General features: G+C 37.2%; 1 protein-coding gene across 1 annotated transcript in view; it reads right to left on the reverse strand.

Moving 5' to 3' along the window:
- LOC135682273 (integrin beta-PS) overlaps positions 1 to 24,616 on the reverse strand; it is a 32,687-nt gene extending 8,071 nt beyond the window's left edge. Inside the window, exons 1-15 of the mRNA XM_065197088.2 lie at positions 24,469 to 24,616; positions 23,557 to 23,640; positions 22,976 to 23,055; positions 22,593 to 22,694; positions 21,978 to 22,050; positions 21,483 to 21,614; positions 4,024 to 4,114; positions 3,751 to 3,832; positions 2,771 to 2,860; positions 2,472 to 2,558; positions 1,950 to 2,027; positions 1,488 to 1,583; positions 1,119 to 1,214; positions 536 to 612; positions 59 to 169 (exon numbers count right to left, since the gene is read on the reverse strand). Coding sequence (XP_065053160.2) covers positions 59 to 169; positions 536 to 612; positions 1,119 to 1,214; positions 1,488 to 1,583; positions 1,950 to 2,027; positions 2,472 to 2,558; positions 2,771 to 2,860; positions 3,751 to 3,832; positions 4,024 to 4,114; positions 21,483 to 21,614; positions 21,978 to 22,050; positions 22,593 to 22,694; positions 22,976 to 23,055; positions 23,557 to 23,640; positions 24,469 to 24,502 — 1,313 coding nt within the window. The 5' untranslated portion in view covers positions 24,503 to 24,616. The remainder of the gene's footprint in view (positions 1 to 58; positions 170 to 535; positions 613 to 1,118; positions 1,215 to 1,487; positions 1,584 to 1,949; positions 2,028 to 2,471; positions 2,559 to 2,770; positions 2,861 to 3,750; positions 3,833 to 4,023; positions 4,115 to 21,482; positions 21,615 to 21,977; positions 22,051 to 22,592; positions 22,695 to 22,975; positions 23,056 to 23,556; positions 23,641 to 24,468) is intronic.
- Positions 24,617 to 25,116: the final 500 nt, after the last annotated feature.

A 25,116-nucleotide genomic window follows, 5' to 3' on the forward strand; every position in this document is an offset into this window, starting at 1 on the left:
TCTTACTGCACACGAATCGTGCCTTGTCCTGCTCATGAGACTCATAACTTACAGTCACCTTTTGGATTTCCTGACGCTGTCTTTGCAACTTTCAGCAGTAACTGATACCTCAAATACAACTTCTTCTTCTATTGCAACTCCTGTGCATTCATTATCAGTAACAGATTTCCTAAAGCCAAAAAGGAAAGAAAAATTGGGAAGGGCATATCAATCAGGCGCGGTCAGCCAGAATTTTTTGGTGATACTAGATCCTGCTTTCTTTTTAATTCCTTAAGCAAAAATATGAAGCTAAAAAATACGAAAGGTAATGAATAAAAAATTGAATGATGAATTGTGTCGACTTTTGATTCTTTGCTACAGAAAGCATAGAGATTTTTACCTCTATCATTCTTTGACTATATAGCAGTGTTAATATCAAGTTTAATTTAAGATAGTAATACGCCCTTTAATTGACCTTTCAGAAATTGCTGCAAATACTTGCAAAAAACAGACAGTTGCAAAAAATTGGCCTTACAGAATAAAAAATTCCGGTTACCTGCACTTCTTTGGGTTATATTGCACTTTTACGTCTTCCTTTTTTGTTTCTACTAATCTTACGGTTGATGAAACTTTCTAGAAATAAATGTTGTTAGCAAAGTTGAATGACCTGCATATCTCATCATGGAAATTAACTTATCCATAAAAGCACAAGTGTTTATCTCAATTGATATCTATCAGGGAGGATTTGGAGAGATCAGTTTGCCGTTAACTAACTTGCTCTCAAGATGAAGTAGATTTTGTACTTATGTCATTCATTCTTTAATCGTGAGCACATTCGTAATCGAGAGCTCGCTCGTTTGATTCTCGAATAATGAAATTCCCGGAAAGATTTTTGGTTGTTTTGAAATATTCAATCATCATAATAGTCTTCTTCTTAGAAAAACCATCCAACATTCATAACTTTAGTTGTAGTTTACCAACTACCTCCATATATGTCAATTGTTTGTTGCATCAAACAGCTTCAAAATTAAACACTCAAATTTTCGATTCCGGAATAAATTTCAGAAGTGGCTAGAGCATAAATATCGAGCTTTATCGAAATGCAAGAATGAAACACTCATCATCTATATTTCACGTACCTCGTAACTATCTCGAATCAAATTGACAACGTTGTCCGAATTCTTTGACAGTTCACCGACTGTAGTACCGAGATCTTTCCATTCCTCAGCTAGATTCTAATGAAATGTTGAAAAATGGAAGTAAATAAGCAGATGAGAACCAGACTCGCTTCAGCATCCTAGTATAATGAGCTTTGTTCTAGGATGACTTAATTTTCTCATTAAACGATTAAATAAATTGTAAAATACCACCGTCGAATCGATACGAGCAAAGATAGAAACTTACAAAAAATTAATATGCAAACAATTTAGCTAAGATTGCTTTACTTCATCGTTGAAACTTGTAATCAGATGATACGATGTAATTAGAAACAAAAAAATCTGCTTTACCTGATAGGTTATAAAGGTATTTTTTGTAACTGCCAGAATTGGCACAATTTTATTCTCTTTCATCTTAGAACGAAGTTGGCCAACTGAAGGATAATCCTGTAAATATTTAAATATTTGAATCAATGAGTCTTGCTTGCAAGAAAAGGGCCTAACTTTAAGATCGTTCTAATAAACCGTTAAATGGAAACAACAAAAAATATATTCAATTTCGAAACATTTCTAGGAAACTGTTCCAGCTTGGGATGTTTTTAGAATAATTCCAACTTCCCAACTTTAAAGTGTGAAAGACGATTAGAGAAAGTTAAAATAAAATTCAGGACATCGGGCACACAACAGACCCATCTTTTTTAAAAAAGGAATAGACTTTAGAGCAATTATATTACAGGAGTTTTATCAGGTGTTGTAAATAGATGCAGTAAAAGTAACTGGTTACACAATCTGAAGTGAATAAAATTTTCCCACCATTGTTGTTGATTTTGTGTAGAATCCATTGGAATCCAAATGGCATTGTCCATCATTTGGCAAAATGACTCCTCCTAGCTATATGGGAAATTCATTTTCATCCATTAAAGTATTTGGAATAAAGTGTTTAAAGAATGTTTATTTTAGCACTTTATAAAATGTACCTGAGTAGCTTTTTGAAGCATGAATACTTTAACTGGCGCATATGGCTGGCTAAAAGTACAAAAATATGCTCTAAAAGGGGAAGTGATGGTGTGAAATTTTTAAAGATGGTGTAAAACATTTCGAGGCATTAAGAAAAGGCGATTTGGTCCCTGTTCCCTCTCAAATCAGTACGCTGCATAAATCGCATCTGTAGCATCCTCAGCCTAGCATAAAGAGTCTAGACAATCTCTGTGGGTTTGCTACGGAGCAAGGCTCTTTGAATTCACAACAAAAATTGTCTTTTATCTAGAGAAAAGTCATTCTTTCAAAATTTACTTTTATTGAAAGCAGCAAATGCATGGTTTGACACCCACTTACCTTTCCATCACCGGCGCAATGAAACTCCGCATCTGTCACAAATACAATGATACGTCTTGATGTTCCGTTTGCTTTCCAATTTATTCTCTGTTCATCAAATAAAAAAGCAACTTTTAGACACAGGATCATGGACATCTTGTCCATCTACTAAGCTTACCAAAGTTATATTTTTTATATCAACAATTCTTTGATTTGATTGCTTCAAAGACCGACTTTCTCGCATTAGTAATTATTTTGAAATGATAGAAATATGTTACTGGAGAGAATTAAACAATGCCTTTTCTTATACGAATTTGTACCTTTTGACAGGCAGTAACTTGCATCAGTCCATCAAATCCACCTTCAGAGAAGTCAAGGTTTCCAGAAATTTGCCTCTTTTCAACCCCATCCTATTGAGAAATTGAAGAGAACAGATATAGAATAATGAACGGTAGCAGAAGATTTTATTTGACGGAAGAAACAGGAGTTATATGTTGAAAAGGATAAAGAAATAGAACTCTTATTGCCTTTTTGTGCCTCTATTTTATGCGTTTCTGCGAATTCATAAAAAAATGCACACAACCAAAAAGTGTTCAACCCGGGAATTATCTGTGAATGATTGTATTGCAATTTTTTGCAACACCGCAAGTAATAAAAAAATGCGCAATGTCAAAACATAGGTTTAGCATAAAATTTGCGTAAAATTAGCGCACTTTATGCAAAACTAGTTGCTGCAAATGCTCTTTTCAATCAACCTTTGAGATTATCATTTCTTTATAATCTTCGATGGAAAGAATTTAAGCTGCACTCGATTTTGATTCAATCTCAGTATCAATATTAGTGTGGAATTTTCAACTCAGAATACGTTTATATTGGAAAAAAGTTCAAACTTAATTGATTTTTTGTTCAATAGTATATTCAAACATAAGTAAGTACTGTCATAATCCGTCATTACTTGACTTACTAAGGCTAGGCAAGCTTTCCTCTGCAGATGTAAGTGCCTGATCACTGAATGTTTGAGAGATAGTGATAACTTGTAGAGCCACAAACGAAACCATCTGGTTGAAATGTGATTGAAGCTTGACATTTTTGCGTTCTTTTCAACTTTAGCCTGTGTTCCAGACCCCTAGCTTTAAAGTAGGCTAGAGGCCTGGTTACTTTCCGAGATAGCTTTCAAGTTAGAGAACTGAAACACAGGCTAGACAACTGCCCCATTCAACAACCATACAAACACCTACCTCTGCCTGCTTGAATCAAATGACATCCAACAATTTTTAAAGTCATACGTTTTCATACTTACTGCAAATTTCTTTGCATCTTCAGTAAAGTCAAGATTATGTTGAAAGCCAAAAGGAGGAACTACTGCTTGTGGCGGTTTGACTCTGCAATGAAACCCCAAATAATCTCAATATATTTATCAGTGCATCATAAATAAATATAAATCACGACAAATACAGGATCTAAGCCAATTATGGAATCGAAGCATGGAATCCAAGCATTTTTGGGTATTTTCTTGTTTTTATTAGATTGTATGTTACTGTTATGAATTCAAAATTCTAAATGAAATACGTACCTGTCAATTCGTATATACGGTGAAAGCCTCTTGTCAACAAACGAGCCAAATGCTAGGCGGTAATTTTTTGTTACAGTACCAATGGCTCTTGCTAGTAATTGGAAAAGGAGGTGAGGTAGGAGTTATCAACTTTTTTCAGTGTTCACAATTAGAAAACATTTGATATTATTTGATAAGAGAAAGCCAGTCGCGTTTTGAGCCTTGCATTTGAAATCTTTCCAAGTGATATTTCTAGAGGATATTCGCGCCTGGTTATTACCGGCAATCAAAAAAGCATTTGATGAATAAAATGCCGCTGTCAAAGATCACTCTCAAAGATTACAAACCTTGGGTGTGACCGCAAATTGGACTATCACTCAAAGAAGATTAACTAACTTTGATAAAAATTCTAGCAAGGGAATAATGCACTACGCATACAATGCCTGCCAAAAGTCTTGGAACACTGACATCAATTTCCAAGGTCAAAACCAATCATCCCCCTCTCCCCCACGGAACAATGTTGGTTTACTATCAAACGGACTAGGATTTTAGGAAGCACTTTCTTTTGCGCTTCTTTTATGATATTTCTCTAAATCATCAACATTGTTTGAGGGGGAAGGGGGCGGAAGTAGCAAATTTTTTTCATGAAAGGAATGAAAGATATCAAATGCAGCGTAAATTGGTGGGTGTTCCAAGTACTTTTGGCAGGCATTGTCTGAATTTCATTTTGAAGCTTGTTAGATATTCCACCAAAACCAATATCCTCCTATAGGTTTTTGATGGTGCTGATTCCATTTCTGCCATTTTCAACATCGTACGTGTTACCGATAAGGAGATATGGGGGTATTGTCTCTTTTCGGGGGTGGGAGTAAGCTACCCCCATAAAACTAAATGCCATATTTCAATTAAGGTGAAAATTGCTAAAATCAAAATCGATTTCCAATAAATAAGATCAAGATTGTATTTTGAATCTTTTCAAAGGCTCGTAGCCAGATGGCTGTCTAAGAAATAATGGGATAGATGAAGGAGACAAATATGAGTGGCAGCTAGAAAATAATCTAAAAATGGAAAGGATGCAATTTTATAAAAGTGACATCGATTCCTCTGTTTCATGTTTCTAATTATAGATAAGGTCGTATTTGAGAATTATGTCGGGTAGTTGCTCTCCTTTTATCACGGATTTACAAGTTGTCATTCATATAGGCCCTTGTTGTGCAATTCAGTGCCCAAATGACAAATTTCAGAGTGTTTACCTAAATTGTAGAAAGGAACCCCGTGTTTCCCACATCAGAGTTCCCAACTGATTGATCTACTATTCCATGTTGGTTGGTAAGGGAACTGAAATAAAACTGACATCCACTCGCCTTCCTGCGCTCCTAAATGCTTGGTCCAGAAGCACTACAAAGAAAGCCCTCTTCCCTACTGTTACTGCATTGCCGAAATGGCCTTTAAGTTAGACTCTACCTGCTACTTTTGTCTTCATAAAGCGCAAGGCAGATTATTTCATCGTTAATTGATTGCTGTATTTGTTTGCGTGACATTTGCCACAACAAAATATATTATTTCATCGAATGTAGCGCGCGTCGATGTGAAGGACAAGGCCCCGCAAGGCAACTCTCACCCTCGGAAATGAACGCTTGTAGACCGTTGTGTAGACCGTGGCTGTTTCTTCGCAATTTTCTGACTTGTCAGGGGGATGTTTGCCCCCAAATTCACCCAAAAGGTGTATAATAATACCCCTCAAAGATAAAATTAACCTTTGTATGAATTCCATGAAGAAAACGGCAAAATATGACGAGAATCCCACGGTCTACACTCAAAAGGAGAATAAGATCTAGAGTACTTCAAATTCAATTCTCAGAAAGTGTAGACCGTTGACACTTTCCTGAATTTCTTCAGTTTTACAACTTGTATCGATCTGAAAACCTACAATATTTTTTATACCAGCCATGCACACCTACTGACGAGGTTTCGTCTACTTTCTTTGAAAAATACGATTTTTATGAACATTTTAAATGTGTAGACCGTGGCTGTAGACCGTTGGTAACCATTGGCAATAGGCATTTTCATACTACATCACGTGCCCATTAGGAAAGGAGCGTTCTTTCAATTCCAAGCATACTTTAACAATGGAAAACGAACAATTATAATTGGCACAAACCATTTTCCAATTACTGGGACAAGGGAAGATAGAAAATAATAGGGAATGGGGTGTCTATGAGCGCTACCATGTTGCCACATGTGAATGCGAAGGAGCATAGCCTAAGCAAATTTATTAAATTCGTAGATGGTTTTGGGAGGGTTATGGTGGATAAAATTGAGCCATTTGAACAGTTTCTCACCAGCATGTTGTTCGCAATTATTTATATCATGCATAGTTTGTAGACATTCTCATGAATTTTTTTGTTTTTTCATCAACAATTAAACCATAAATAAGGGGACTTTTAAGCAAAAAAAACACTTTTTCAAAAGCACTAAACTATACTGTTTTTCCTTTGAAAATTGATAGTTTTCTTAAACCGATGATCGAATTCTGCACAAAATACTTGTATTCAATAATGATTTAAATGATATTGACGGAAAAAATCAGTAGAATGTTTTTTGTAACAAATAACAATACTCGGATATCTACTATATCAATCGTTCAGAGTCCAAACCCCCTCCCCCCCCCCTTTTAACTGGGTAAAGAGTGAAAATTTCGAATTTTCATTAGTAGCATTGAGATCAGCACCATCGAAAACCCTAGGGTAGCACAATGTTTTGATATCGCAGATTGCTGTTTTCGAGAAAATTTTCAGACAATGCCTGCCAAAAGTCTTGGAACACTGACATCAATTTCCAAGGTCAAAACCAATCATCCCCCTCTCCCCCACGGAACAATGTTGGTTTACTATCAAACGGACTAGGATTTTAGGAAGCACTTTCTTTTGCGCTTCTTTTATGATATTTCTCTAAATCATCAACATTGTTTGAGGGGGAAGGGGGCGGAAGTAGCAAATTTTTTTCATGAAAGGAATGAAAGATATCAAATGCAGCGTAAATTGGTGGGTGTTCCAAGTACTTTTGGCAGGCATTGTCTGAATTTCATTTTGAAGCTTGTTAGATATTCCACCAAAACCAATATCCTCCTATAGGTTTTTGATGGTGCTGATTCCATTTCTGCCATTTTCAACATCGTACGTGTTACCGATAAGGAGATATGGGGGTATTGTCTCTTTTCGGGGGTGGGAGTAAGCTACCCCCATAAAACTAAATGCCATATTTCAATTAAGGTGAAAATTGCTAAAATCAAAATCGATTTCCAATAAATAAGATCAAGATTGTATTTTGAATCTTTTCAAAGGCTCGTAGCCAGATGGCTGTCTAAGAAATAATGGGATAGATGAAGGAGACAAATATGAGTGGCAGCTAGAAAATAATCTAAAAATGGAAAGGATGCAATTTTATAAAAGTGACATCGATTCCTCTGTTTCATGTTTCTAATTATAGATAAGGTCGTATTTGAGAATTATGTCGGGTAGTTGCTCTCCTTTTATCACGGATTTACAAGTTGTCATTCATATAGGCCCTTGTTGTGCAATTCAGTGCCCAAATGACAAATTTCAGAGTGTTTACCTAAATTGTAGAAAGGAACCCCGTGTTTCCCACATCAGAGTTCCCAACTGATTGATCTACTATTCCATGTTGGTTGGTAAGGGAACTGAAATAAAACTGACATCCACTCGCCTTCCTGCGCTCCTAAATGCTTGGTCCAGAAGCACTACAAAGAAAGCCCTCTTCCCTACTGTTACTGCATTGCCGAAATGGCCTTTAAGTTAGACTCTACCTGCTACTTTTGTCTTCATAAAGCGCAAGGCAGATTATTTCATCGTTAATTGATTGCTGTATTTGTTTGCGTGACATTTGCCACAACAAAATATATTATTTCATCGAATGTAGCGCGCGTCGATGTGAAGGACAAGGCCCCGCAAGGCAACTCTCACCCTCGGAAATGAACGCTTGTAGACCGTTGTGTAGACCGTGGCTGTTTCTTCGCAATTTTCTGACTTGTCAGGGGGATGTTTGCCCCCAAATTCACCCAAAAGGTGTATAATAATACCCCTCAAAGATAAAATTAACCTTTGTATGAATTCCATGAAGAAAACGGCAAAATATGACGAGAATCCCACGGTCTACACTCAAAAGGAGAATAAGATCTAGAGTACTTCAAATTCAATTCTCAGAAAGTGTAGACCGTTGACACTTTCCTGAATTTCTTCAGTTTTACAACTTGTATCGATCTGAAAACCTACAATATTTTTTATACCAGCCATGCACACCTACTGACGAGGTTTCGTCTACTTTCTTTGAAAAATACGATTTTTATGAACATTTTAAATGTGTAGACCGTGGCTGTAGACCGTTGGTAACCATTGGCAATAGGCATTTTCATACTACATCACGTGCCCATTAGGAAAGGAGCGTTCTTTCAATTCCAAGCATACTTTAACAATGGAAAACGAACAATTATAATTGGCACAAACCATTTTCCAATTACTGGGACAAGGGAAGATAGAAAATAATAGGGAATGGGGTGTCTATGAGCGCTACCATGTTGCCACATGTGAATGCGAAGGAGCATAGCCTAAGCAAATTTATTAAATTCGTAGATGGTTTTGGGAGGGTTATGGTGGATAAAATTGAGCCATTTGAACAGTTTCTCACCAGCATGTTGTTCGCAATTATTTATATCATGCATAGTTTGTAGACATTCTCATGAATTTTTTTGTTTTTTCATCAACAATTAAACCATAAATAAGGGGACTTTTAAGCAAAAAAAACACTTTTTCAAAAGCACTAAACTATACTGTTTTTCCTTTGAAAATTGATAGTTTTCTTAAACCGATGATCGAATTCTGCACAAAATACTTGTATTCAATAATGATTTAAATGATATTGACGGAAAAAATCAGTAGAATGTTTTTTGTAACAAATAACAATACTCGGATATCTACTATATCAATCGTTCAGAGTCCAAACCCCCTCCCCCCCCCCTTTTAACTGGGTAAAGAGTGAAAATTTCGAATTTTCATTAGTAGCATTGAGATCAGCACCATCGAAAACCCTAGGGTAGCACAATGTTTTGATATCGCAGATTGCTGTTTTCGAGAAAATTTTCAGACAATGCCTGCCAAAAGTCTTGGAACACTGACATCAATTTCCAAGGTCAAAACCAATCATCCCCCTCTCCCCCACGGAACAATGTTGGTTTACTATCAAACGGACTAGGATTTTAGGAAGCACTTTCTTTTGCGCTTCTTTTATGATATTTCTCTAAATCATCAACATTGTTTGAGGGGGAAGGGGGCGGAAGTAGCAAATTTTTTTCATGAAAGGAATGAAAGATATCAAATGCAGCGTAAATTGGTGGGTGTTCCAAGTACTTTTGGCAGGCATTGTCTGAATTTCATTTTGAAGCTTGTTAGATATTCCACCAAAACCAATATCCTCCTATAGGTTTTTGATGGTGCTGATTCCATTTCTGCCATTTTCAACATCGTACGTGTTACCGATAAGGAGATATGGGGGTATTGTCTCTTTTCGGGGGTGGGAGTAAGCTACCCCCATAAAACTAAATGCCATATTTCAATTAAGGTGAAAATTGCTAAAATCAAAATCGATTTCCAATAAATAAGATCAAGATTGTATTTTGAATCTTTTCAAAGGCTCGTAGCCAGATGGCTGTCTAAGAAATAATGGGATAGATGAAGGAGACAAATATGAGTGGCAGCTAGAAAATAATCTAAAAATGGAAAGGATGCAATTTTATAAAAGTGACATCGATTCCTCTGTTTCATGTTTCTAATTATAGATAAGGTCGTATTTGAGAATTATGTCGGGTAGTTGCTCTCCTTTTATCACGGATTTACAAGTTGTCATTCATATAGGCCCTTGTTGTGCAATTCAGTGCCCAAATGACAAATTTCAGAGTGTTTACCTAAATTGTAGAAAGGAACCCCGTGTTTCCCACATCAGAGTTCCCAACTGATTGATCTACTATTCCATGTTGGTTGGTAAGGGAACTGAAATAAAACTGACATCCACTCGCCTTCCTGCGCTCCTAAATGCTTGGTCCAGAAGCACTACAAAGAAAGCCCTCTTCCCTACTGTTACTGCATTGCCGAAATGGCCTTTAAGTTAGACTCTACCTGCTACTTTTGTCTTCATAAAGCGCAAGGCAGATTATTTCATCGTTAATTGATTGCTGTATTTGTTTGCGTGACATTTGCCACAACAAAATATATTATTTCATCGAATGTAGCGCGCGTCGATGTGAAGGACAAGGCCCCGCAAGGCAACTCTCACCCTCGGAAATGAACGCTTGTAGACCGTTGTGTAGACCGTGGCTGTTTCTTCGCAATTTTCTGACTTGTCAGGGGGATGTTTGCCCCCAAATTCACCCAAAAGGTGTATAATAATACCCCTCAAAGATAAAATTAACCTTTGTATGAATTCCATGAAGAAAACGGCAAAATATGACGAGAATCCCACGGTCTACACTCAAAAGGAGAATAAGATCTAGAGTACTTCAAATTCAATTCTCAGAAAGTGTAGACCGTTGACACTTTCCTGAATTTCTTCAGTTTTACAACTTGTATCGATCTGAAAACCTACAATATTTTTTATACCAGCCATGCACACCTACTGACGAGGTTTCGTCTACTTTCTTTGAAAAATACGATTTTTATGAACATTTTAAATGTGTAGACCGTGGCTGTAGACCGTTGGTAACCATTGGCAATAGGCATTTTCATACTACATCACGTGCCCATTAGGAAAGGAGCGTTCTTTCAATTCCAAGCATACTTTAACAATGGAAAACGAACAATTATAATTGGCACAAACCATTTTCCAATTACTGGGACAAGGGAAGATAGAAAATAATAGGGAATGGGGTGTCTATGAGCGCTACCATGTTGCCACATGTGAATGCGAAGGAGCATAGCCTAAGCAAATTTATTAAATTCGTAGATGGTTTTGGGAGGGTTATGGTGGATAAAATTGAGCCATTTGAACAGTTTCTCACCAGCATGTTGTTCGCAATTATTTATATCATGCATAGTTTGTAGACATTCTCATGAATTTTTTTGTTTTTTCATCAACAATTAAACCATAAATAAGGGGACTTTTAAGCAAAAAAAACACTTTTTCAAAAGCACTAAACTATACTGTTTTTCCTTTGAAAATTGATAGTTTTCTTAAACCGATGATCGAATTCTGCACAAAATACTTGTATTCAATAATGATTTAAATGATATTGACGGAAAAAATCAGTAGAATGTTTTTTGTAACAAATAACAATACTCGGATATCTACTATATCAATCGTTCAGAGTCCAAACCCCCTCCCCCCCCCCTTTTAACTGGGTAAAGAGTGAAAATTTCGAATTTTCATTAGTAGCATTGAGATCAGCACCATCGAAAACCCTAGGGTAGCACAATGTTTTGATATCGCAGATTGCTGTTTTCGAGAAAATTTTCAGACAATGCCTGCCAAAAGTCTTGGAACACTGACATCAATTTCCAAGGTCAAAACCAATCATCCCCCTCTCCCCCACGGAACAATGTTGGTTTACTATCAAACGGACTAGGATTTTAGGAAGCACTTTCTTTTGCGCTTCTTTTATGATATTTCTCTAAATCATCAACATTGTTTGAGGGGGAAGGGGGCGGAAGTAGCAAATTTTTTTCATGAAAGGAATGAAAGATATCAAATGCAGCGTAAATTGGTGGGTGTTCCAAGTACTTTTGGCAGGCATTGTCTGAATTTCATTTTGAAGCTTGTTAGATATTCCACCAAAACCAATATCCTCCTATAGGTTTTTGATGGTGCTGATTCCATTTCTGCCATTTTCAACATCGTACGTGTTACCGATAAGGAGATATGGGGGTATTGTCTCTTTTCGGGGGTGGGAGTAAGCTACCCCCATAAAACTAAATGCCATATTTCAATTAAGGTGAAAATTGCTAAAATCAAAATCGATTTCCAATAAATAAGATCAAGATTGTATTTTGAATCTTTTCAAAGGCTCGTAGCCAGATGGCTGTCTAAGAAATAATGGGATAGATGAAGGAGACAAATATGAGTGGCAGCTAGAAAATAATCTAAAAATGGAAAGGATGCAATTTTATAAAAGTGACATCGATTCCTCTGTTTCATGTTTCTAATTATAGATAAGGTCGTATTTGAGAATTATGTCGGGTAGTTGCTCTCCTTTTATCACGGATTTACAAGTTGTCATTCATATAGGCCCTTGTTGTGCAATTCAGTGCCCAAATGACAAATTTCAGAGTGTTTACCTAAATTGTAGAAAGGAACCCCGTGTTTCCCACATCAGAGTTCCCAACTGATTGATCTACTATTCCATGTTGGTTGGTAAGGGAACTGAAATAAAACTGACATCCACTCGCCTTCCTGCGCTCCTAAATGCTTGGTCCAGAAGCACTACAAAGAAAGCCCTCTTCCCTACTGTTACTGCATTGCCGAAATGGCCTTTAAGTTAGACTCTACCTGCTACTTTTGTCTTCATAAAGCGCAAGGCAGATTATTTCATCGTTAATTGATTGCTGTATTTGTTTGCGTGACATTTGCCACAACAAAATATATTATTTCATCGAATGTAGCGCGCGTCGATGTGAAGGACAAGGCCCCGCAAGGCAACTCTCACCCTCGGAAATGAACGCTTGTAGACCGTTGTGTAGACCGTGGCTGTTTCTTCGCAATTTTCTGACTTGTCAGGGGGATGTTTGCCCCCAAATTCACCCAAAAGGTGTATAATAATACCCCTCAAAGATAAAATTAACCTTTGTATGAATTCCATGAAGAAAACGGCAAAATATGACGAGAATCCCACGGTCTACACTCAAAAGGAGAATAAGATCTAGAGTACTTCAAATTCAATTCTCAGAAAGTGTAGACCGTTGACACTTTCCTGAATTTCTTCAGTTTTACAACTTGTATCGATCTGAAAACCTACAATATTTTTTATACCAGCCATGCACACCTACTGACGAGGTTTCGTCTACTTTCTTTGAAAAATACGATTTTTATGAACATTTTAAATGTGTAGACCGTGGCTGTAGACCGTTGGTAACCATTGGCAATAGGCATTTTCATACTACATCACGTGCCCATTAGGAAAGGAGCGTTCTTTCAATTCCAAGCATACTTTAACAATGGAAAACGAACAATTATAATTGGCACAAACCATTTTCCAATTACTGGGACAAGGGAAGATAGAAAATAATAGGGAATGGGGTGTCTATGAGCGCTACCATGTTGCCACATGTGAATGCGAAGGAGCATAGCCTAAGCAAATTTATTAAATTCGTAGATGGTTTTGGGAGGGTTATGGTGGATAAAATTGAGCCATTTGAACAGTTTCTCACCAGCATGTTGTTCGCAATTATTTATATCATGCATAGTTTGTAGACATTCTCATGAATTTTTTTGTTTTTTCATCAACAATTAAACCATAAATAAGGGGACTTTTAAGCAAAAAAAACACTTTTTCAAAAGCACTAAACTATACTGTTTTTCCTTTGAAAATTGATAGTTTTCTTAAACCGATGATCGAATTCTGCACAAAATACTTGTATTCAATAATGATTTAAATGATATTGACGGAAAAAATCAGTAGAATGTTTTTTGTAACAAATAACAATACTCGGATATCTACTATATCAATCGTTCAGAGTCCAAACCCCCTCCCCCCCCCCCTTTTAACTGGGTAAAGAGTGAAAATTTCGAATTTTCATTAGTAGCATTGAGATCAGCACCATCGAAAACCCTAGGGTAGCACAATGTTTTGATATCGCAGATTGCTGTTTTCGAGAAAATTTTCAGACAATGCCTGCCAAAAGTCTTGGAACACTGACATCAATTTCCAAGGTCAAAACCAATCATCCCCCTCTCCCCCACGGAACAATGTTGGTTTACTATCAAACGGACTAGGATTTTAGGAAGCACTTTCTTTTGCGCTTCTTTTATGATATTTCTCTAAATCATCAACATTGTTTGAGGGGGAAGGGGGCGGAAGTAGCAAATTTTTTTCATGAAAGGAATGAAAGATATCAAATGCAGCGTAAATTGGTGGGTGTTCCAAGTACTTTTGGCAGGCATTGTCTGAATTTCATTTTGAAGCTTGTTAGATATTCCACCAAAACCAATATCCTCCTATAGGTTTTTGATGGTGCTGATTCCATTTCTGCCATTTTCAACATCGTACGTGTTACCGATAAGGAGATATGGGGGTATTGTCTCTTTTCGGGGGTGGGAGTAAGCTACCCCCATAAAACTAAATGCCATATTTCAATTAAGGTGAAAATTGCTAAAATCAAAATCGATTTCCAATAAATAAGATCAAGATTGTATTTTGAATCTTTTCAAAGGCTCGTAGCCAGATGGCTGTCTAAGAAATAATGGGATAGATGAAGGAGACAAATATGAGTGGCAGCTAGAAAATAATCTAAAAATGGAAAGGATGCAATTTTATAAAAGTGACATCGATTCCTCTGTTTCATGTTTCTAATTATAGATAAGGTCGTATTTGAGAATTATGTCGGGTAGTTGCTCTCCTTTTATCACGGATTTACAAGTTGTCATTCATATAGGCCCTTGTTGTGCAATTCAGTGCCCAAATGACAAATTTCAGAGTGTTTACCTAAATTGTAGAAAGGAACCCCGTGTTTCCCACATCAGAGTTCCCAACTGATTGATCTACTATTCCATGTTGGTTGGTAAGGGAACTGAAATAAAACTGACATCCACTCGCCTTCCTGCGCTCCTAAATGCTTGGTCCAGAAGCACTACAAAGAAAGCCCTCTTCCCTACTGTTACTGCATTGCCGAAATGGCCTTTAAGTTAGACTCTACCTGCTACTTTTGTCTTCATAAAGCGCAAGGCAGATTATTTCATCGTTAATTGATTGCTGTATTTGTTTGCGTGACATTTGCCACAACAAAATATATTATTTCATCGAATGTAGCGCGCGTCGATGTGAAGGACAAGGCCCCGCAAGGCAACTCTCACCCTCGGAAATGAACGCTTGTAGACCGTTGTGTAGACCGTGGCTGTTTCTTCGCAATTTTCTGACTTGTCAGGGGGATGTTTGCCCCCAAATTCACCCAAAAGGTGTATAATAATACCCCTCAAAGATAAAATTAACCTTTGTATGAATTCCATGAAGAAAACGGCAAAATATGACGAGAATCCCACGGTCTACACTCAAAAGGAGAATAAGATCTAGAGTACTTCAAATTCAATTCTCAGAAAGTGTAGACCGTTGACACTTTCCTGAATTTCTTCAGTTTTACAACTTGTATCGATCTGAAAACCTACAATATTTTTTATACCAGCCATGCACACCTACTGACGAGGTTTCGTCTACTTTCTTTGAAAAATACGATTTTTATGAACATTTTAAATGTGTAGACCGTGGCTGTAGACCGTTGGTAACCATTGGCAATAGGCATTTTCATACTACATCACGTGCCCATTAGGAAAGGAGCGTTCTTTCAATTCCAAGCATACTTTAACAATGGAAAACGAACAATTATAATTGGCACAAACCATTTTCCAATTACTGGGACAAGGGAAGATAGAAAATAATAGGGAATGGGGTGTCTATGAGCGCTACCATGTTGCCACATGTGAATGCGAAGGAGCATAGCCTAAGCAAATTTATTAAATTCGTAGATGGTTTTGGGAGGGTTATGGTGGATAAAATTGAGCCATTTGAACAGTTTCTCACCAGCATGTTGTTCGCAATTATTTATATCATGCATAGTTTGTAGACATTCTCATGAATTTTTTTGTTTTTTCATCAACAATTAAACCATAAATAAGGGGACTTTTAAGCAAAAAAAACACTTTTTCAAAAGCACTAAACTATACTGTTTTTCCTTTGAAAATTGATAGTTTTCTTAAACCGATGATCGAATTCTGCACAAAATACTTGTATTCAATAATGATTTAAATGATATTGACGGAAAAAATCAGTAGAATGTTTTTTGTAACAAATAACAATACTCGGATATCTACTATATCAATCGTTCAGAGTCCAAACCCCCTCCCCCCCCCCCTTTTAACTGGGTAAAGAGTGAAAATTTCGAATTTTCATTAGTAGCATTGAGATCAGCACCATCGAAAACCCTAGGGTAGCACAATGTTTTGATATCGCAGATTGCTGTTTTCGAGAAAATTTTCAGACAATGCCTGCCAAAAGTCTTGGAACACTGACATCAATTTCCAAGGTCAAAACCAATCATCCCCCTCTCCCCCACGGAACAATGTTGGTTTACTATCAAACGGACTAGGATTTTAGGAAGCACTTTCTTTTGCGCTTCTTTTATGATATTTCTCTAAATCATCAACATTGTTTGAGGGGGAAGGGGGCGGAAGTAGCAAATTTTTTTCATGAAAGGAATGAAAGATATCAAATGCAGCGTAAATTGGTGGGTGTTCCAAGTACTTTTGGCAGGCATTGTCTGAATTTCATTTTGAAGCTTGTTAGATATTCCACCAAAACCAATATCCTCCTATAGGTTTTTGATGGTGCTGATTCCATTTCTGCCATTTTCAACATCGTACGTGTTACCGATAAGGAGATATGGGGGTATTGTCTCTTTTCGGGGGTGGGAGTAAGCTACCCCCATAAAACTAAATGCCATATTTCAATTAAGGTGAAAATTGCTAAAATCAAAATCGATTTCCAATAAATAAGATCAAGATTGTATTTTGAATCTTTTCAAAGGCTCGTAGCCAGATGGCTGTCTAAGAAATAATGGGATAGATGAAGGAGACAAATATGAGTGGCAGCTAGAAAATAATCTAAAAATGGAAAGGATGCAATTTTATAAAAGTGACATCGATTCCTCTGTTTCATGTTTCTAATTATAGATAAGGTCGTATTTGAGAATTATGTCGGGTAGTTGCTCTCCTTTTATCACGGATTTACAAGTTGTCATTCATATAGGCCCTTGTTGTGCAATTCAGTGCCCAAATGACAAATTTCAGAGTGTTTACCTAAATTGTAGAAAGGAACCCCGTGTTTCCCACATCAGAGTTCCCAACTGATTGATCTACTATTCCATGTTGGTTGGTAAGGGAACTGAAATAAAACTGACATCCACTCGCCTTCCTGCGCTCCTAAATGCTTGGTCCAGAAGCACTACAAAGAAAGCCCTCTTCCCTACTGTTACTGCATTGCCGAAATGGCCTTTAAGTTAGACTCTACCTGCTACTTTTGTCTTCATAAAGCGCAAGGCAGATTATTTCATCGTTAATTGATTGCTGTATTTGTTTGCGTGACATTTGCCACAACAAAATATATTATTTCATCGAATGTAGCGCGCGTCGATGTGAAGGACAAGGCCCCGCAAGGCAACTCTCACCCTCGGAAATGAACGCTTGTAGACCGTTGTGTAGACCGTGGCTGTTTCTTCGCAATTTTCTGACTTGTCAGGGGGATGTTTGCCCCCAAATTCACCCAAAAGGTGTATAATAATACCCCTCAAAGATAAAATTAACCTTTGTATGAATTCCATGAAGAAAACGGCAAAATATGACGAGAATCCCACGGTCTACACTCAAAAGGAGAATAAGATCTAGAGTACTTCAAATTCAATTCTCAGAAAGTGTAGACCGTTGACACTTTCCTGAATTTCTTCAGTTTTACAACTTGTATCGATCTGAAAACCTACAATATTTTTTATACCAGCCATGCACACCTACTGACGAGGTTTCGTCTACTTTCTTTGAAAAATACGATTTTTATGAACATTTTAAATGTGTAGACCGTGGCTGTAGACCGTTGGTAACCATTGGCAATAGGCATTTTCATACTACATCACGTGCCCATTAGGAAAGGAGCGTTCTTTCAATTCCAAGCATACTTTAACAATGGAAAACGAACAATTATAATTGGCACAAACCATTTTCCAATTACTGGGACAAGGGAAGATAGAAAATAATAGGGAATGGGGTGTCTATGAGCGCTACCATGTTGCCACATGTGAATGCGAAGGAGCATAGCCTAAGCAAATTTATTAAATTCGTAGATGGTTTTGGGAGGGTTATGGTGGATAAAATTGAGCCATTTGAACAGTTTCTCACCAGCATGTTGTTCGCAATTATTTATATCATGCATAGTTTGTAGACATTCTCATGAATTTTTTTGTTTTTTCATCAACAATTAAACCATAAATAAGGGGACTTTTAAGCAAAAAAAACACTTTTTCAAAAGCACTAAACTATACTGTTTTTCCTTTGAAAATTGATAGTTTTCTTAAACCGATGATCGAATTCTGCACAAAATACTTGTATTCAATAATGATTTAAATGATATTGACGGAAAAAATCAGTAGAATGTTTTTTGTAACAAATAACAATACTCGGATATCTACTATATCAATCGTTCAGAGTCCAAACCCCCTCCCCCCCCCCTTTTAACTGGGTAAAGAGTGAAAATTTCGAATTTTCATTAGTAGCATTGAGATCAGCACCATCGAAAACCCTAGGGTAGCACAATGTTTTGATATCGCAGATTGCTGTTTTCGAGAAAATTTTCAGACAATGCCTGCCAAAAGTCTTGGAACACTGACATCAATTTCCAAGGTCAAAACCAATCATCCCCCTCTCCCCCACGGAACAATGTTGGTTTACTATCAAACGGACTAGGATTTTAGGAAGCACTTTCTTTTGCGCTTCTTTTATGATATTTCTCTAAATCATCAACATTGTTTGAGGGGGAAGGGGGCGGAAGTAGCAAATTTTTTTCATGAAAGGAATGAAAGATATCAAATGCAGCGTAAATTGGTGGGTGTTCCAAGTACTTTTGGCAGGCATTGTCTGAATTTCATTTTGAAGCTTGTTAGATATTCCACCAAAACCAATATCCTCCTATAGGTTTTTGATGGTGCTGATTCCATTTCTGCCATTTTCAACATCGTACGTGTTACCGATAAGGAGATATGGGGGTATTGTCTCTTTTCGGGGGTGGGAGTAAGCTACCCCCATAAAACTAAATGCCATATTTCAATTAAGGTGAAAATTGCTAAAATCAAAATCGATTTCCAATAAATAAGATCAAGATTGTATTTTGAATCTTTTCAAAGGCTCGTAGCCAGATGGCTGTCTAAGAAATAATGGGATAGATGAAGGAGACAAATATGAGTGGCAGCTAGAAAATAATCTAAAAATGGAAAGGATGCAATTTTATAAAAGTGACATCGATTCCTCTGTTTCATGTTTCTAATTATAGATAAGGTCGTATTTGAGAATTATGTCGGGTAGTTGCTCTCCTTTTATCACGGATTTACAAGTTGTCATTCATATAGGCCCTTGTTGTGCAATTCAGTGCCCAAATGACAAATTTCAGAGTGTTTACCTAAATTGTAGAAAGGAACCCCGTGTTTCCCACATCAGAGTTCCCAACTGATTGATCTACTATTCCATGTTGGTTGGTAAGGGAACTGAAATAAAACTGACATCCACTCGCCTTCCTGCGCTCCTAAATGCTTGGTCCAGAAGCACTACAAAGAAAGCCCTCTTCCCTACTGTTACTGCATTGCCGAAATGGCCTTTAAGTTAGACTCTACCTGCTACTTTTGTCTTCATAAAGCGCAAGGCAGATTATTTCATCGTTAATTGATTGCTGTATTTGTTTGCGTGACATTTGCCACAACAAAATATATTATTTCATCGAATGTAGCGCGCGTCGATGTGAAGGACAAGGCCCCGCAAGGCAACTCTCACCCTCGGAAATGAACGCTTGTAGACCGTTGTGTAGACCGTGGCTGTTTCTTCGCAATTTTCTGACTTGTCAGGGGGATGTTTGCCCCCAAATTCACCCAAAAGGTGTATAATAATACCCCTCAAAGATAAAATTAACCTTTGTATGAATTCCATGAAGAAAACGGCAAAATATGACGAGAATCCCACGGTCTACACTCAAAAGGAGAATAAGATCTAGAGTACTTCAAATTCAATTCTCAGAAAGTGTAGACCGTTGACACTTTCCTGAATTTCTTCAGTTTTACAACTTGTATCGATCTGAAAACCTACAATATTTTTTATACCAGCCATGCACACCTACTGACGAGGTTTCGTCTACTTTCTTTGAAAAATACGATTTTTATGAACATTTTAAATGTGTAGACCGTGGCTGTAGACCGTTGGTAACCATTGGCAATAGGCATTTTCATACTACATCACGTGCCCATTAGGAAAGGAGCGTTCTTTCAATTCCAAGCATACTTTAACAATGGAAAACGAACAATTATAATTGGCACAAACCATTTTCCAATTACTGGGACAAGGGAAGATAGAAAATAATAGGGAATGGGGTGTCTATGAGCGCTACCATGTTGCCACATGTGAATGCGAAGGAGCATAGCCTAAGCAAATTTATTAAATTCGTAGATGGTTTTGGGAGGGTTATGGTGGATAAAATTGAGCCATTTGAACAGTTTCTCACCAGCATGTTGTTCGCAATTATTTATATCATGCATAGTTTGTAGACATTCTCATGAATTTTTTTGTTTTTTCATCAACAATTAAACCATAAATAAGGGGACTTTTAAGCAAAAAAAACACTTTTTCAAAAGCACTAAACTATACTGTTTTTCCTTTGAAAATTGATAGTTTTCTTAAACCGATGATCGAATTCTGCACAAAATACTTGTATTCAATAATGATTTAAATGATATTGACGGAAAAAATCAGTAGAATGTTTTTTGTAACAAATAACAATACTCGGATATCTACTATATCAATCGTTCAGAGTCCAAACCCCCTCCCCCCCCCCTTTTAACTGGGTAAAGAGTGAAAATTTCGAATTTTCATTAGTAGCATTGAGATCAGCACCATCGAAAACCCTAGGGTAGCACAATGTTTTGATATCGCAGATTGCTGTTTTCGAGAAAATTTTCAGACAATGCCTGCCAAAAGTCTTGGAACACTGACATCAATTTCCAAGGTCAAAACCAATCATCCCCCTCTCCCCCACGGAACAATGTTGGTTTACTATCAAACGGACTAGGATTTTAGGAAGCACTTTCTTTTGCGCTTCTTTTATGATATTTCTCTAAATCATCAACATTGTTTGAGGGGGAAGGGGGCGGAAGTAGCAAATTTTTTTCATGAAAGGAATGAAAGATATCAAATGCAGCGTAAATTGGTGGGTGTTCCAAGTACTTTTGGCAGGCATTGTAGCAGGAAAATGAAGCAACTCCTCTTTCATCAAAGTTTGGTTGCAGAAAGACTGTTTTGATCATTTGGGGCTTTGGGATATCCGCTTTTGCACTGTTTGTTGTTAGATATTTCCTTTTAACTTTCTCCCTCGTAATGCAAGATGCTATCTGAACAAAGTTTTTGTAGTTTTTCAGTAAAATTGCCACAAAGAATAAGAGCTCACAGTAATATTTAAAGATCTAACTTACAAATTCCAGCTCCAAGATTCTTTAAGTTTGTCAAATCGTCGTGCATTGAATAAGACAAATCCATAAGATAGTAAAGATCTACTGGGTAATCTTTTGCAGGCTTCACTTTTATATCAAATCTCCCCGGCTGGCCTGTTAGGTAAAAATTAGATAGTCAAAAATCATTGCAGATGAAGAAAATGACGTTTTAAAATCCAGAAAAAAGTAAGACAAAGCTTCAGCAAAGGAAGTGAGAAACATGAATAGTACTTATGTTCAGTTGCAAAAGACAACCAACGACTAATCTATTACAAAGGATGTCACGTCAAGAGAAATACCTGTATATTGACGTATAAGTGATTACCTAGTCCTATAACCTTAAAAAATCGACAAAGTTAGGGAGGATCATATTGTTACTTGGATTATAAAATTAATGTTTTCTTCAACACGGTTAGTATCTGAAGAATATAAATTTTCAATGAATGAGAATACAAGAAGTCAAATTTGTAGTGATACCTTTTCGGAGAGTTAGAACAACTTTTTGGGGAAACACTTGGACTTTGGGCCCTAAGGGCTTGTTACTTGAAGGCTGCGAATGTACAAAACGGCATGAGATCAAAACATATTTATATATTTTGGCATTGAAAATATCTAATGGTAGATGTGAATCACCAATGACGATTTTAGCCGCAACTGTGGGGCAATCGCCCTTCTAGCTCCAGTGACTTTCGTTTGTTTAAGACATTTGACTATTGGCTTCAATTTTCCTGATAATAAAGGCCTGGCCCACCAATGTAAACCCCTTAGAATATGTTTAAGGAATCGTTAAACTGCTTTTAGACCTTACGGTGGCAGCCACAATGTTAACAATTCACTTCAATTACATCTGGATCACAGGGATCAAATGTGTTTTTGAAAATTTCTCCTACTGTATTGCCGAGTTCATGTTTTCCTTGATATACATTAAAGTGCAAAAATTGAAAAGAAAAAGCAAGATTTTTAGACTCGATCCGCCCTAGAACGAGCAGATAACTCTTCCCTTGCTCTCCTGCTCCTGTGATCTCCTGCTTCCCTCCGTTGACGCTGCTCAATAGAAATACGAATGCCAAAGCAACAAACAGCATTGCTTACCACATCTACTTTCGTCGAAGGGCTCGTTTTGTTTGTACAAATTTTTCCCATCACACTGGTGCTGTCACATCTCCTCCTGCTTTTGTCCAGCTTTATGAACGTCTATAAAAATGCGAATACCTGATAATTTTTTTATATTACCAATCATTTAGAGGTTATTCTACATAAAATGAAAGCAGACTTCCAAGAAAGCCAAAGTTTACCATCATTCTATCAACCCGACAGAAAGGGTCCAAAAACGTTTTTGAACACCAATTTGTACATAGAGAAAGGAAATGCTTCTGTACTTAGCACGGTCATTTTCCGCATGCAAGTGCAACAAATCGTGTCTCCTCTCATAGGATCATGGTTTTGATAGATTTAATACTGTTTGCAAAATCTACCTCGTCTGAGCACCAAACGCAGTCAGCTCCACCGCTAATGCAATCTGCACAAGAGGCATCGTAGAATCGACAGTTTGACTCTAAAAATGATAGAGTCATACAGTTTTTACCGAGTTGAGCAACGAGCTACTAAATATATTCTATCCGACAATTTGACTGTGATTTACAATATTACTGTATATTAGGTTAGGAGGCATGACAGCCTTGGGCCGCTTGTCCATATTGGAGAAGCCCAATCGAATAAATGTAAGCTAAGATCTGCGCTATTGTTGGTTAGATGCGAATACTGTGATGACGTGTCTAACATTTCTTGCATTTCAATATCAGAGATCTGGCCAGGAATTACAGGCACCGCAGAGTGTTGAGAAAAGTGGTGGGTCTAAAAAAAGTGGGGGAGGGGGGCTAAAACCGTATAAAAAGATGCTTTACTGGTAGTTTATTACTTAATATTTGCCAAGTGGAGGACGCGGTGCCTGTAATTAGCAAAGGCAACATAAACCGAACAGATCTATAAATATATTTGTCGCATCATCATGATTTGCTAGGCCAATGTACTCACAGTAGATATAAATTAAAAGTACCTTGAGATATGGCTCGCAAAGCTAGCTGTAGTAGCGTAAGTGTGACAAAAATGAGCGTGTTCTTTGTCATTTTGCTGTAAATGCCTATGAAAAAGAGTAAATCATATAATTTTACGAGCGATTTTTAAAATTAGCCTTCAACGTGTTGAGAAATTCTTATGCTCTGAAGAATTGAGAAGTAACGGGTTACTGAGGTGAATACGTGCATTATAACGGAAGTCTTTTAACCATCAAAACTCCTTGCGCCGTTCATAACCATCATGCCCTTCAAACAACAATTTCAAATTCAGTAAATGGATTCAATAGCTTGACCGTAGCTGAAGATCCTGCTTGTCATATCCCAGATTTCATGTCCAGATAATTCTAAAAAGTGTAATAACGTTCCATAGTAAGGAAAGGATCTTTTTGGGGGGATGCGGGGTGCACTGTTTGAAAACAATAGGAAGAAAGGCATTGTTCATTGTCAAACAAAGGACTTTTTTCATTTTTTGGAGCGCACAAGCTCCCCAAGAACAATAGCAGTTAAGACCCTGTAATAACTATGAAAACTAGAAAATCCACGGTTCATATTAACAGCGTGTCTGCACCCTCTTGGTTCTGATTTGAATTGGCATGTTGATTCCATACCAGTACCCCAGGCTGTAAGTGGGACGCATATCTAATAAACAAAGACGTAGATAATGCTTTCAATTAAGTCTCAATGGTCCCAGCTGTCGATATGCATTTTCATAACATGGCCACCTCTGATAATTGTAGCTGTGATCCAAAACATTAGACAGTACGAAGCTACGAAAACAGTTCTCTTGGGCATTTTGGAACTTATTTGAGTATGTGACCGCTTTTCCTAGCAATCTTTAAATTTCATTATGCAACTATAGTGATTGTCGAAAAGAAATTATGCTTGGCACTTACCCATGCTGACTTCTCGATTACTTCTGAAAAACATGTATTCATGTATTTCTTTCAATGAAAGCAAGACGATCGAAATTTCTTTTGCAGATTTGGCTGGAGCAACACGGAAGCCGACCAAGTTGTCAAAACGAGGTCTTTCGGGTTGACATAACCCAGGTAACCAATTTCAAACTCTAATCACTCTGGGTGGGGCTTGTAACATTTATCATTGCAGATATCATAATGTTATTATAGCAAATTTCAAACCATCATTAGTTTAGGGTTTTTTAGCAGAATGAAGCACAAACGTTTCAAGGCACAATTACCCACAATTGTGTTTGGCCTTTTTGTTGCTTCTAGAAACGGAAAGAAGATTTTTTTCAAAAAGTAATGCATATTTACGCACAGAGCAGTGCCTATCTTTTTCATACATCTTCATCATCGCTTACACTACATGTTTAAATTTATACATGTTTAAAGTTTACCTTCAGCCTAAAAGTCCTACAAAATACAGTCCTTGATCCTCTCAAACACCGCAGTACGGATTCAATCAAACTAAGAAAGATACCCCCCCCCCCCCCAATGTCACTAAACAATTCGGAGTATTTCTTATTCGACTTTGCTGGTAATTTCAAAGCAAATTTTGTGTCAAAAAAATTTAGCGAAAGT

Source organism: Rhopilema esculentum, chromosome 16 (genome assembly GCF_057945365.1).
Source record: "Rhopilema esculentum isolate cy_ngs chromosome 16, ASM5794536v1, whole genome shotgun sequence".
NCBI classification, from domain to species: Eukaryota; Metazoa; Cnidaria; class Scyphozoa; order Rhizostomeae; family Rhizostomatidae; genus Rhopilema; species Rhopilema esculentum.